The sequence below is a fragment of the Mobula birostris genome, chromosome 9 (assembly GCF_030028105.1).
Source record: "Mobula birostris isolate sMobBir1 chromosome 9, sMobBir1.hap1, whole genome shotgun sequence".
In the NCBI taxonomy this organism is placed as follows: domain Eukaryota; kingdom Metazoa; phylum Chordata; class Chondrichthyes; order Myliobatiformes; family Myliobatidae; genus Mobula; species Mobula birostris.
This window is the reverse complement of record NC_092378.1, coordinates 63,318,174-63,330,723: the sequence shown is the minus strand read 5'-3', so window position 1 is coordinate 63,330,723 and position 12,550 is coordinate 63,318,174. Positions and strand designations below refer to the sequence as shown.

Here is a 12,550-nt window from a genome sequence, read left to right as displayed (position 1 = left end):
AAAGGATAGGGAGGGAAGGAAAAGAGGTGGGGGGTGGCAGTGTTGATCAGGGATAGTGTCACAGCTGCAGAAAAGGAGGAAGTCATGGAGGGGTTATCTACGGAGCCTCTGTGGGTGGAAGTTAGTAATAGGAAGGAGTCAATAACTCTACTGGGTGTTTTTTTATAGACCAGCCAATAGTAACAAGCACATCAAGGAACAGATAGGGAGACAGATCCTGAAAAATAGTAATAACAGGGTTGTTGTGGTGGGAGATTTTAATTTCCCAAATATTCATTGGCATCTCCCTAGAGTGAGGGGTTTAGATGGGGTAGAATTTGTTAGGTGTGTTCAGGAAGGTTTCTTGACACAATACGTAAATAAGCCTACAAGAGGAGAGGCTGTATTTGATCTGGTATTGGGAAATGAACCTGATCAGGTGTCAGGTCTCTCAGTCGGAGAGCATTTAGGAGATAGTGATCACAATTCTATCTCCTTTACCACAGCATTGGAGAGGGATAGGAACAGACAAGTTAGGGAAATGTTTAATTGGAGTAAAGGGAACTATGAGGCTATCAGGCAGGAACTTGGAAGCATAAATTGGGAAGAGCTGTTCTCAGGGAAACGTACGGAAGAAATGTGGCAAATGTTCAGGGGATATTTGTGTGGGGTTCTGAGTAGGTACGATCCAATGAGACGTGGAAAGGATGGTAGAGTACAAGATCGGTGGTGCACAAAGGTTGTTGTAAATCTAGTCAAGAAGAAAAGAAGAGCGTATGAATGGTTCAAAAAACTAGGTAATGATACGAATCTAAAAGATTATAAGGCTGGCAGGAAGAAGCTTAAGAATGAAATTAGGAGAGCCAGAAGGGGCCATGAGAAGGCCTTGGCAGACAGGAATAAGGAAAACCCCAAGGTATTCTACAAGTATGTGAAGAGCAAGAGGATAAGACGTGAGAGAATAGGACCAATCAAGTGTGACAATGGAAAAGTGTGTATGGAACCAGAGGAAATAGCAGAGGTATTTAATGAATACTTTGCTTCAGTATTCACTACGGAAAAGGATCTTGGCAATTGTAGGGATGAATTGCAGTGGACTGAAAAGCTTGAGAATGTAGATATCAAGAAAGAGGATGTGCTGGAGCTTTTGGAAAGCATCAAGTCAGATAAGTCACCGGGACTGGACGGGATGTAACCCAGACTGCTGTGGGAAGCGAAAGAGGAGTCTGCTGAGCCTCTGGCAATGATCTTTGCATCACTAATGAGGACGGGAGAGGTTCTGGAGGATTGAGAATGTTGTTCCCTTATTCAAGAAAAGCAGTAGGGATAGCTCAGGAAATTATAGGCCAGTGAATCTTACTTCAGTGTTTGGTAAGTTGATGGAGAAGATCCTGAGAGGCAGGATTTATGAACATCTGGAGAGACATAGTATGATTAGGAATAGTCAGCATGGCTTTGTCAAAGGCAGGTCATGCCTTACGAGCCTGATTGAATTTTTTGAGGATGTGACTAAGCACATTGATGAAGGTAGAGCCATAGATGTAGTGTATATGGATTTTAGCAAGGCATTTGATAAGGTACCCCATGCAAGGCTTATTGAGAAAGTAAGGAGGCATGGGATCCAAGGGGACATTGCTTTGTGGATCCAGAACTGGCTTGCCCACAGAAGGCAAAGAGTGGTTGTAGATGGGTCATATTCTGCATGGAGGACGGTGACCAGTGCTGTGCCTCAGGGATCTGTTCTGGGACCCCTTCTCTTTGTGATTTTTATAAATAATCTGGATGAGGAAATGGAGGGATGGGTTAGTAAATTTGCTGATGACACAAAGGTTGGGGGTGTTGTGGATAGTGTGGAGGGCTATCAGAGGTTACAACGGGACATTGATAGGATGCAAAACTGGGCTGAGAAGTGGCAGATGGAATTCAACCTAGATAAGAGTGAGGTGGTTCATTTTGGTAGGTCAAATATGATGGCAGAATATAGTATTAATGGTAAGACTCTTGGCAGTGTAGAGGATCAGAGGGATTTTGGGGTCTGAGTCCATACGACACTCAAAGCTGCTGTGCAGGTTGACTCTGTGGTTAAGAAGGCATACAGTACATTGGCCTTCATCAATCATGGGATTGAGTTTAAGAGCCGAGAGGTAATGTTGCAGCTATATAGGACCCTGGTCAGACCCCACTTGGAGTACTGTGCTCAGTTCTGGTTGCCTCACTGTAGAAAGGACGTGGAAACCATAGAAAGGGTGCAGAGGAGATTTACAAGGATGTTGCCTGGATTGGGGAGCATGGCTTATGAGAATAGGTTGAGTGAACTTGGCCTTTTCTCCTTGGAGCGACGGAGGATGAGAGGTGACTTGATAGAGGTGTACAAGATGATGAGAGACATTGATCATGTGGATAGTCAGAGGCTTTTCCGCAGGGCTGAAATGGTTAGCATGAGAGGGCATAATTTTAAGCCGCTTGGAAGTAGGTACAGAGGAGATGTTAGGGTCAAGTTTTTTTTTATATAAACGCAGAGAATGGTGAGTGTGTGGAATGAGCTGCCAGTGAAGGCGGAAACGATAGGGTCTTTTAAGAGACTCCTGGATGGCTACATGGAGCTTAGAAGAATAGAGGGCTATGGGTAAAGTCTAGGTAGTTCTAAGGTAGGGACATGTTCCGCACAGCTTTGTGGGCCGAAGGGCCTGTATTGAGCTGTATGTTTTCTATGGATATAGAGAGAAGGGGGAAGGGGGGGGGTGTAACTGCCAGAAATTAGAAAAATTAATGTTCTTACTCAGACTTCTGGCTCCTTCCTTTCCAATCCTCACAAAGGGTCTCAGCCCAAGACATTGATTGTTTATTCTCCTCCTTAGGTGCTCTCCGACTTGCAGAGTTCCTTCAGCATTGTGTGTGTGTGTTACTCTAGAAACACACATAGGGTGGTGTTCACATTCACTGTCAGACTTCACTCACCTCTCCAAGGCTGCCCTCTGGTGGTAAGTGATAATGAGTTACCACAGTACTGGTTCCTTTGATGATTCCTACATCATACCATGGATTGCCTTCTTTCTTTGGAGTTACCTTGTGTGGCGTGTAAGAATTCTCTTGCTTCTGAAAAACAGGAACCTTATTTAGGTTTTACATCTACTTTGGTGCCAAAGATCCAATTTTAAAAAGAAATCCAACAGCTGTGTAAAGAAAAACAGCTTCAGACACAGCATTAAGTTTACTTTTGAGGGCATAGAATGCAAATCCAGAAGTTAGCTGCCACTTTTTAAAGATTATCCCTCAAGCAAGAATTAGATGACAGCACCCCACTCCTAAAGTGGCAGTATTATGGAATATTATAATCACGCAAGTTCATTTGTTCTACAGTGGCGACAAATGATCTATTGACTCAGGTGACCTGATAAATCAGTAGAATTGTAGGTGAGTTAGTAATAGTAACTATTTACCCCATTTGCTACTGGATTACTATTAGAGACTTCATTTGGTGACACAGCTGCCGTGGTGGAGGATGATGGAAGTGAACAGGCAGGACCTGGAAATAAAAGACCTACAAATTTATTTCCTGTATGCTGGATGTCAAATTAATCAGTTATCTGTTGAATTACTGACATAGCTGATACATGCAGAAATTGTGTATCCATCAAAATAGCAGAACACAAACATTTCCACTCTAAAAAAAACAGTTTTGACACAAAGCTCATGGTACAGTAATTGCAACCTTAATACGATGTTGGAAAGTGAGTCCAATGACATATTCTATAAATATCTCCCATAAAACAATCTCACACATTAAAGGCAACTTCCACTGCATTTGTAAGAAGCAACTAAGTTACAGGTATAAAGCAATTTTTATAACATATGCAATTTCTTTCTGCTTCAATGGTGGAGCTATGTATTGAAATTATCATTTTTATTTAAATTTACATGAATATAAACAATGAGTCACACCAAGGTGTAAAATTAAAAGAGAATTCAAAGAATTTTAAATGGTGGCTCCTACGCCGGATGGTAAACAAGGTGATAATATTATAGACTGCATTGCCGCTGCACATCAATCCAATACCACTGGTTTAACTCAGGAGACCAATGTTAAAAGATTTTAAAAAGATTAACTTTATTTGTCACATGTACGCCAAAACATACAGTGAAATGTGTCATTTGCGTCACAGTCAGAGCCGTGCTGAAGTCTGCAAGTGTCACCACACTTTCGGCGTCAACATAGCATGCACACAACTTAGTAGCCTACACTCTTACGCCTTTGGAACAAGGAAGGAAACCAGAGCAGCTGAAGGAAACCCATGTGGTGATGGGGAGAATGTACAAACTCCTTACAGACTGTGGCGAGAAGTGAAACCCTATCTTACAGGTGACCGGTAAAACTTTACAGTAATCGATATGCTTTTGTGCTGTCTGCTGTCAACTGACACAGAAGCCAAGGTACATGAGATTACATTGAATATATGGTCTCACTGAGCTTTGGGTTTGCATCAGATGTAATTCCAGTAGATTTTTTTTTAAATGTCTAGCCACCTGTTTCTGAAAACTTAAAAGTTAATAGACTGCTTTTGATGAACTTGTGCAAACTATATGGGCTTGGCTGTAGTGCATATCCTTGGTTTAACTGCTAAAGACCACACTTTATAGAGAAGGGCAGTCTGCTGCTCAAAATGACAAATACTGAAGAGGATATACAAAAAGAATATGCATAACATTTTAGCTGGTTGGACGTACTTAAAGTGGTGGATTGATGAGCATCCACAGCACTGGTAACCTGGGGTTGCACATTGGTTTGTATGCTTGTCTCAGTAGGACTCATCGTTACTGCTTGAGGAGTGCTCAGCTGCACTGGAGGTTGCAGTGGGTCCTCTTGTTGTGCTGGTTTCTCTGGGGTCTGAGCCACAAGTTGCTGGCATTGTTGCAAGTGCTGTGTAGAGTCTACATTAGGCACACCAGTCTCTGAAGTAGTGTCTTCCATTGGAAGCTTTACATTACTGTACTCTAAAACATTAAAACAAACACTTCTGAAGAGATTAATCATTCTGCAAGATTAAAAAGACATCCTGGTAAGCTACGCCAAGAGAAATTTGGTGCCACTGACTCATGCAAATATAATTTCTCAGATAAAACAATTGCAACCTATCAGTAGTATAAACAAAATAAATAATACATTTTAGAAATTGTAAAATACACAACAAGCCTATCATATTAGGTTGAATTGCTTTAAAATCAAATGTATAAAGAATTAATGGCTCTAGCACAATAAAATAATATTGAGCACTGACTCATGAGGCATTAATCAGAATGGTTTTGTACCGGAGAGATCCTGCCTTATAAATTTGAAAGAGTTTTCTTTGAGGAGGTGATGAAGATGTTGATGAAGGTAGGGCAGTGGATGTTGCCAACATGGACTTCAGTAAAGCACTCGCCAAGATCCTTCACAGTAGGCTGATCCAGAACATTAGGGCAGATAAGATTGGTAGACTAAATTCAAAATTGGCTTGGCTACAGAAGAGATAGGGTAGTGATGGAGGGGTGTCAATCTGCCAGGAGGACTGTAACCAGAGGTGTTCTGCAATGAATAGTGCTTTTGTGATTAATGATCTACACAAAAATGTGAAGCTGAGTAGCAAGTTTGCACACAACATAACAGTGGCAAACGACAGAAAATCTGCAGATGCTGGAAATCCAAGCAAACCACACTAAATGCTGGAGGAACTCAACAGGAAACCAGGCAGCATCTATAGAAAAAAGTAGTGTCAACATTTTGTGCCGAAACCCTTCGGCAGGACCCTTGGCAGTTGTGGATAGTGAGGTAGGCAACGGGCAGAGAAATAGCATACAGTATACTTGCTTTGAATGGCTGGGGCACCGAGTATAAAAGATGACAATTCGCAGTAATCAAATTTCAGGAAGGCAACATTTAGAGCATTATGTGCAGTTCTGATCAGCCCAATACAAGAAAGATGTGGAGCCTTTGAAAGAGTGAAACAGATGTTCACCAGGATGTTGGCCGGTTTAGAGTATTAGCCACATAGAGAGATTAGACAAACTTGGGTTGTATTCACTAAAGCTTCAGCGGCAAAGACACAACCTGATAGATGTATGCAAAATATGTGGGGCAGTCAGTCAGTTTTATTTACACACACTCCTCCCTCAGGTGGAAATATCAAATACTAGGGAGATAGCTTTAAGGTGAGAGAGGAAAAGTTTAAAGAAGATGAGGCAAGTTTTTTTTTAATTAATAGAGTGGTAGGTGCCCAGAACACAGTTCTAGGGCAGAGAGTGGAAGCAGATATCACAGTAACATTTAAGAGGCAGCACTAATTTAATAGCAAGGATAGCACTGCATCTAAAGCTGCCAATATCAAATTCTGAGTGTTACACACTATTAACTCAAAAGTTAATTTACTTAAAGCAACATCTTTATGTTTAATTCTTACAGAATCTAACTAAGAACAACATTTATTTCGATAAAAATGGTAATCCTTACCTGTAGCTTTTGGCAGTAAGGACACTGGAACATTTCCAGCAATCATTGTGTGTTGGATATTGTCCACTGGTTTAGCTTCAGCAACAAAAGGCTCAGTCACAGTGGTACGAGGGTGTTGCTCGAGACTCTGGTTCAGTGCTTCCTGCGGTTTGTCACTCTTCACTTTCTCCTGTGGGTCTAGGATGGCCTCTGACAGGTCGGGTTGCCGGCTCTCAGTCAGCTGTGGGATCGATGCATTCTCCAAGGTCTTTAACGTCTGTTCAGATGACGGCTGATGTTCTGCACTGCCTGGATCTTGAGCAGATTCTGTAGCAGGTGCCAAATGTGATGTACTTGAATCTGACAAAGTCGAACTACTGCTTGAAGTGATCTCCGATCCCGCTGAGATGGCCTGATCATTGGAAAGTGAGAAGGCAAGAATAAAAGCACATCACTAGTACAAGGTAATACACTCCAACACTTTCTGGAGCAACACACAAAAAGCTGGAGGGTTGGAGGCATTTATGGAGAGAAGTTTGGATAAGTACATTGATGGGAGAGGTGTGGAGGGCTATTGTCCAGGTGCAGGTTGACAGGACTAGGCAGAATAACAGTTCAGCACAGACTAGATGGGCCTAAGGGCTTGATTCTATGCTGTTGTACTCTACGATTAGATAAACAATGCTTCCTGCTGAGATCCTCCATCAGGACTGGAAAGAAAGAGGGCAGAAGCCAGAATAAAAGGTTGGGTGAGGAAGAGACGCATGATCTGGCAGGTGATAGGTAATTCAGGTGAGTGGGGTAATGTAGGTAGGTGGGAGGGTGGAGGAAAATGAGAATAATGTGAGAAGCTGGGAGGCAATAGGTGGAAGAGACAAAGAAGCGAAGAACAAGAATCTGATAGGGCAGTTGACCACGGAATAAAGGAAATGGGGTTGGGGAACCAGAGTGAGGAAGGTGTAGATGAGGGCAGTTCGTGAGGGCACGAGATAGATAGGAGAAGGGGTAAAGGTCTAGAGGGATAAGAGAAAACAAGTGGGGTCGGGTGCATAGAAACCACAGAAGAGTAAGTACCAGAAGTTAAGAGAAATCAATACTGGCACCATCAGATTGGAACTTACCAAGATGGAATACAAGACGCTGTTCTTCTAATCTATACCTAGCGTCAACTTGGCAGTAGAGAGGGCTGTGTACAGACATGTCAGTGTTATGATGGAAAGTGGCATTTTAAATGGCTGCCATCAGGGGATACTGGTTGTTATGGCGGACAGAATGAAAGAGCTTGACAAACTGATCCTCCAATCTGTGTCAGCTCACCAATGTAGAAAAGGTTGCATTGGATTAAATGACACCAATAAATGATGGATTAATATGTGAAGCCCTGTCCATTTTGGGACTCTATATGGTGGTGGAGGGGCAAGTGTAGCATTTAGCACGGATGCAGGGTAAATGCCTGAGGGGGGTTCAGTGGGGAGGGATGAGTGGACAAGGGAGTCACTGAAAAAGTAACCCCTATGAAAAGCAGAGAGGGGACAGGAAAATGTGCTTGGCGTCTCCATCAATTTCCGAATTTCTTGCAAGTTATAGTGCAGCAAGAAGACCAAGTTATAGTTGCGTAATAAAAATGGTGGACCAGACAATTATGAATTGAGCAACGCCAAATTAAAAACAACCTAGACCAGATAAACTTATAAAACGACATGTATCAATTTTAGTTGGGTCAGAAAGAGAAGATTTAAGTTCCAGTAGTGAGACCACCATTAGCAGCTATCCTTTCAGACTACACAAAAGCAGCCCAGTGGCTTTGATCACTCTAGAAGACATATGGAAATGCCCTACTCCCATCCAGCAAAAAGTTGCCTATAGCTCCATGGTAGCTGGTAAATCCATCCCACCAATTTACGTCTATGTATGGGGTGTCCATAAGTTAGGCAGAAGGAGCAATAATAAATTTAATGGCTTCAGACAAACTTCTTAACTGCCCAAACCCTCCCCAATTACCAATTTCCTCTCTCAGCAGAAGTGGCTATACCTAAACACAAGAGATTTTGTAGATGCCGGAGATCTTGAGCAACACCCACAAAATGCTAGTGGAACTCAGCCGGCATCTATGGAGGGCAATAAACAGTCAATGTTTCAGGTTGAGACCCTTCATCGGGACTGGAAAGGAAGGAGACAAAAGCTGGAAAGGTCGGGTGGGGGGGGAACCTATTGAAACATTATAAGTGGCTATACCCTTTGTGCCTCAGTTTTCTTTTATCTCCAAATACTGATTTTAAATTGCTACCTTGACAACTTTGGTCTGCATCCTCAGGTGGGTATACCTTTTATTCTTACTTTTCTCTCTACAGAAGCTGTTTGACAAAGTGAGGAACTCCAAGATATTTTTATTTTTGCTCTGGATACACGGGGACTTCAGAGCTACAGCCAACTCTCAGTGGCTATACTTTTCACACCTCGCTTTCCTTTTATCTCCAAATACTGATTTTAAATTGTTAGCTTTGGTCCGCATCCTAACATGGGCAGTCCTTTTACTCTCTCCACCTTTCCTCTCTCTACACATTCAAACACGTCCATTCTCTTACTTTTTCAGTTCAGAGAAATGGCTTTAACTTGAAATGTCAACTGTATTTCCCTCCTCAGAGCTGCTGAGTATCTTGTGTTTTTTGTGGGTTATGTGTAATCTGACTGAGGAAGCTGATAACAACATTATTACTATACAGCTGCATACTGATTTTTTCCAGTTGGTGGAGCTTATTGGCCCAACAGCAGCTGCTGATGAAACTCTGGTGATTTGCATCAATATACCCATGGATACATCCTACAGTAGCTACATTTACAGCAGTGTTGGAAGGGAAACAGTTAAGCGATTAAAGGGGTGTTATTTAAATTCACAGACACACAAGAGGTTCTGTAGATGCTCGAAATCTTGAGCAACAGACACAAAACGCTGGAGCTCAGCAGATCAGGTAGCACCTATGGAGGGAAGTAAACAGTCAATGTTCTGGCGTGTAATGTCAACAGTTTATTTCCCTCCATAGATGTTACCTGACAAGCTGAATTCCTTCAGTACTTTGTGTGTGTTGCTAACTTAAATGGTTTGCTTTGTCATGGACTATGTTGGTTACCTTAACACTACTGACCCGAGTTCAATTCCACCACAGTCTGTAAGGAGTTTGTACATTCTTCCCATGACCACATGGGTTTCCTCCCACAGTCCAAAGCTAAATGTAACTAGTGGGTTAATTAGTCACATGAGTGTAATTGAGCAGCACGATCTCATTGGGCCAGAAAAAACTGCATTTCTAAATAAATAAATATTGTCCAGGTAAGTGGACAGTACATCATAATAGTGCTGGCTTACGGGTCATAGAGATGACAGGTATTGAACCTGCAAAGCATGCACTCTCCCACGGAACTACATCTCTGTATGTATAGCAGATGATAGCAAAGCCATTTGGAATTGACCTAGATGACCCGGCTTGCTAAATTCCTCTATTAGCCACAGCGCCCCTGCGGCCAGTGTTGCTGAATGAGACTCCTAGGATACTTACGACAGGAATCTGGTAGAGACACCGATACGATGGGAGGTGGTTAAGACTCACTTGTTACAAATGGTTATTGCTTGGCATGTGAATGCTTCTTGGTAACTAACACAAGCTTGAATACCCCCAGGTCTTCCAGTACAGTTTTTTTTAAAACATAGAATGATAAGTGTATGATGCATTGCCAAGGATAGTAATAGAGGTAGGGACTACAGGGAAATTTAACAAACTCTTAGTTAGGCAGGCAGATGAAAGAAAAATCGAGAGCTACGTGGGAGGGAAGGGTTAGACCGATCTTAGAGTAGGTTAAAGGGTCGACACAACATCGTGGGCTGAAGGACCTGTATTGTGCTGTACTGTTCTTTGATAATTTCATAAAGCTAGATCCCAGTGAAGAGCCTTAATGATTAAAATTGCAAATCAAAGATTAGCTTATTAGCAAGTTAGAAGCGCAGAGCACTATAGTTTCAAGTATCATTTTATATGTTGAACATAAGAAAACCAGCTAAAAGAACAATATTTATTGCTGCGCTGGTCAAAACCAAATCACTTGCTTTCCTTACCTGCAATGAAGGTCCTGGAGTGGGTGTGGACTGTGTGACAGAGGTTACTGCTCCAGTATGTGCTGCTGAGACGGTGGTTGCAGTATTTGTTGTTCCTGCAGTTGCTGTTTCCCCGTGAACACTTTCTGGTAAACCATTGTTATTTGTGTCTGGTGGCTGAACTGTGATAGGCAAATTCCAACAGGAAAAAACATAACACGGAATAAAAAGGACATCAGGTTAAATACCATTGGCATGCACGGATCAAGAGCAACAGATTAATAGTTGTGATTAAACATCCTATTGAGACCAAGGAAACTGCATTTTTCATGGTCACGTAAAATTGTAAAATTGTAAACACTAATACTGAACTTCTAGATGCAAAATAAACGTCACCCCAATTTATTTGAATTGCCTTTTTATAGGAAGTTTCCAAACTCCATCTTCAATGTTTATTATACTTTAGCTACAACCAAACAGAAAACAAGAAGAAAAATTATAGAAAGTTGCTTAGTTTCCACACTATTCTCTACCCAAAACCCCTCCACATCTCCAATTCCCCTTCATTCACAAATGTTGTTAAAGCGAACCCTTTGATCAGGTTTTTGGTTACTTGTTTTATTTCATTTGACTCCTTTTTTAAAATAACATTTCTGTGAAAATCCCATGTTTTAGCTTTCAACATTTACAGCACTCTATAAATGCAAGTTATTGCTACTGTTTACAGTGCACCCAAGCAGGAAAACTTGCATTACTAGGACAAATGGATTGTGATATCCTTCAGAGAACACTGAAGTGGAGTAGTTACTGAAGGGAATTCGGAGAGGCAGGATTAGGAGGAGTCAGCATGGCTTTGTGTGTCGAAAGTCCCGATTAACGAACCTTGCAGAGGCAACCAAAAAAAGTAGATGAAAATAGGGCAGTGAATGTTGTCTAATTGGATTTTAGCAAGGTGTTTGACAAGGACTGCATGGTAGGCTGGTCTGAGGGGTTAGGTTCCTATGGAATCCAGAGAGCTAGTTACGTGGATTCATAATTTGGCTCAGAGGTGGGAAGCAGAGAGTGGTGGTTGAAGGCGGTTTCTTCCTTGGAATGGAGGCCAGTGACTAGCAGACTAGTAGTGTGCTGCAGGGGTTGGTGATGGGACACTAGTTATTCCTTATTTATATAAATAATTCCGACGCACAAGACTTGATCAGTAAGATTGCAGATGGCATGAAATTAGGAGGTGTTGTTGACAGTGAAGCAGGTTTACTGGGGGGGGGGGGGGGGTCTTGACATGTTACAGAAGTAGGCCAAGGAGTGGCAAGTGGATTTTAATACAGAGATTGAAAGTCGGGTGCTGCATTTTAGAAAATCAAACAGGATAGGTCCTATACTAGGGAGTGTTATGGAACTGAGGGACCTAGAAGTACAAATGCATAATCCATTGAAAGCAGCATGATAGGTAGACAGGGTGAAAAATGCATTTAGCATGCTGACATTCATCTGTCAGGGCACTGAGGAGAGGAATTGTGACATTATGTTGCAGTTGTACAAGTTGTTGGTGAGCCACACTTGGAGTATTGTGCACAGTTTTCAATCACCCCATTACAGGAAACATGGTTAAAATGGAGAGAAGATTTATGAGTATGTGGCCAGGATTAGAGGGCCTGAGGGAGAGGCTGGCCAGGTTAGGTCTTTATCACTTGCAGCGCAAGAGAATGAGGGGCACCCTTTTATAAATGCTTAAAATTATAACAGGCATGGATAAGGCTAATGGTAACAGTGTAGGGGACTCCAAAACTAGACGGCATAGGTTTAGGGTCGAAGGGCCTGTATCCATGCTGTATTGCTCCGTGACATTCAGCTAAAATCAAAAATTCTTGTGCAAATAGAAACTTCAAGAAAAAGTAAAAGATGGTTCCATTCACATTTGACATCTTGCATCAGCGACATACAGTTTCTATTTGGAATATTGTGAGCTTTACACAATTTCTTCCAGAAAACTAATGAATAAAAGCTTCAAAAATAATAGGATG

The 12,550-nt window shown here is 41.9% G+C and overlaps 1 protein-coding gene across 2 annotated transcripts in view; it reads right to left on the bottom strand.

The window, feature by feature from the left end:
* LOC140202806 (host cell factor 1-like) overlaps positions 1-12,550 on the bottom strand; it is an 83,157-nt gene that overhangs the window by 28,398 nt on the left and 42,209 nt on the right. The window contains exons 17-21 of one of the 2 annotated variants that reach the window (XM_072268180.1): positions 10,551-10,711; positions 6,464-6,854; positions 4,705-4,971; positions 3,420-3,505; positions 2,938-3,075 (exon numbers count right to left, since the gene is read on the bottom strand). In XM_072268180.1, the coding sequence (XP_072124281.1) occupies positions 2,938-3,075; positions 3,420-3,505; positions 4,705-4,971; positions 6,464-6,854; positions 10,551-10,711 (1,043 nt within the window). The remainder of the gene's footprint in view (positions 1-2,937; positions 3,076-3,419; positions 3,506-4,704; positions 4,972-6,463; positions 6,855-10,550; positions 10,712-12,550) is intronic. The other variant, XM_072268181.1, reaches the window with a different exon arrangement.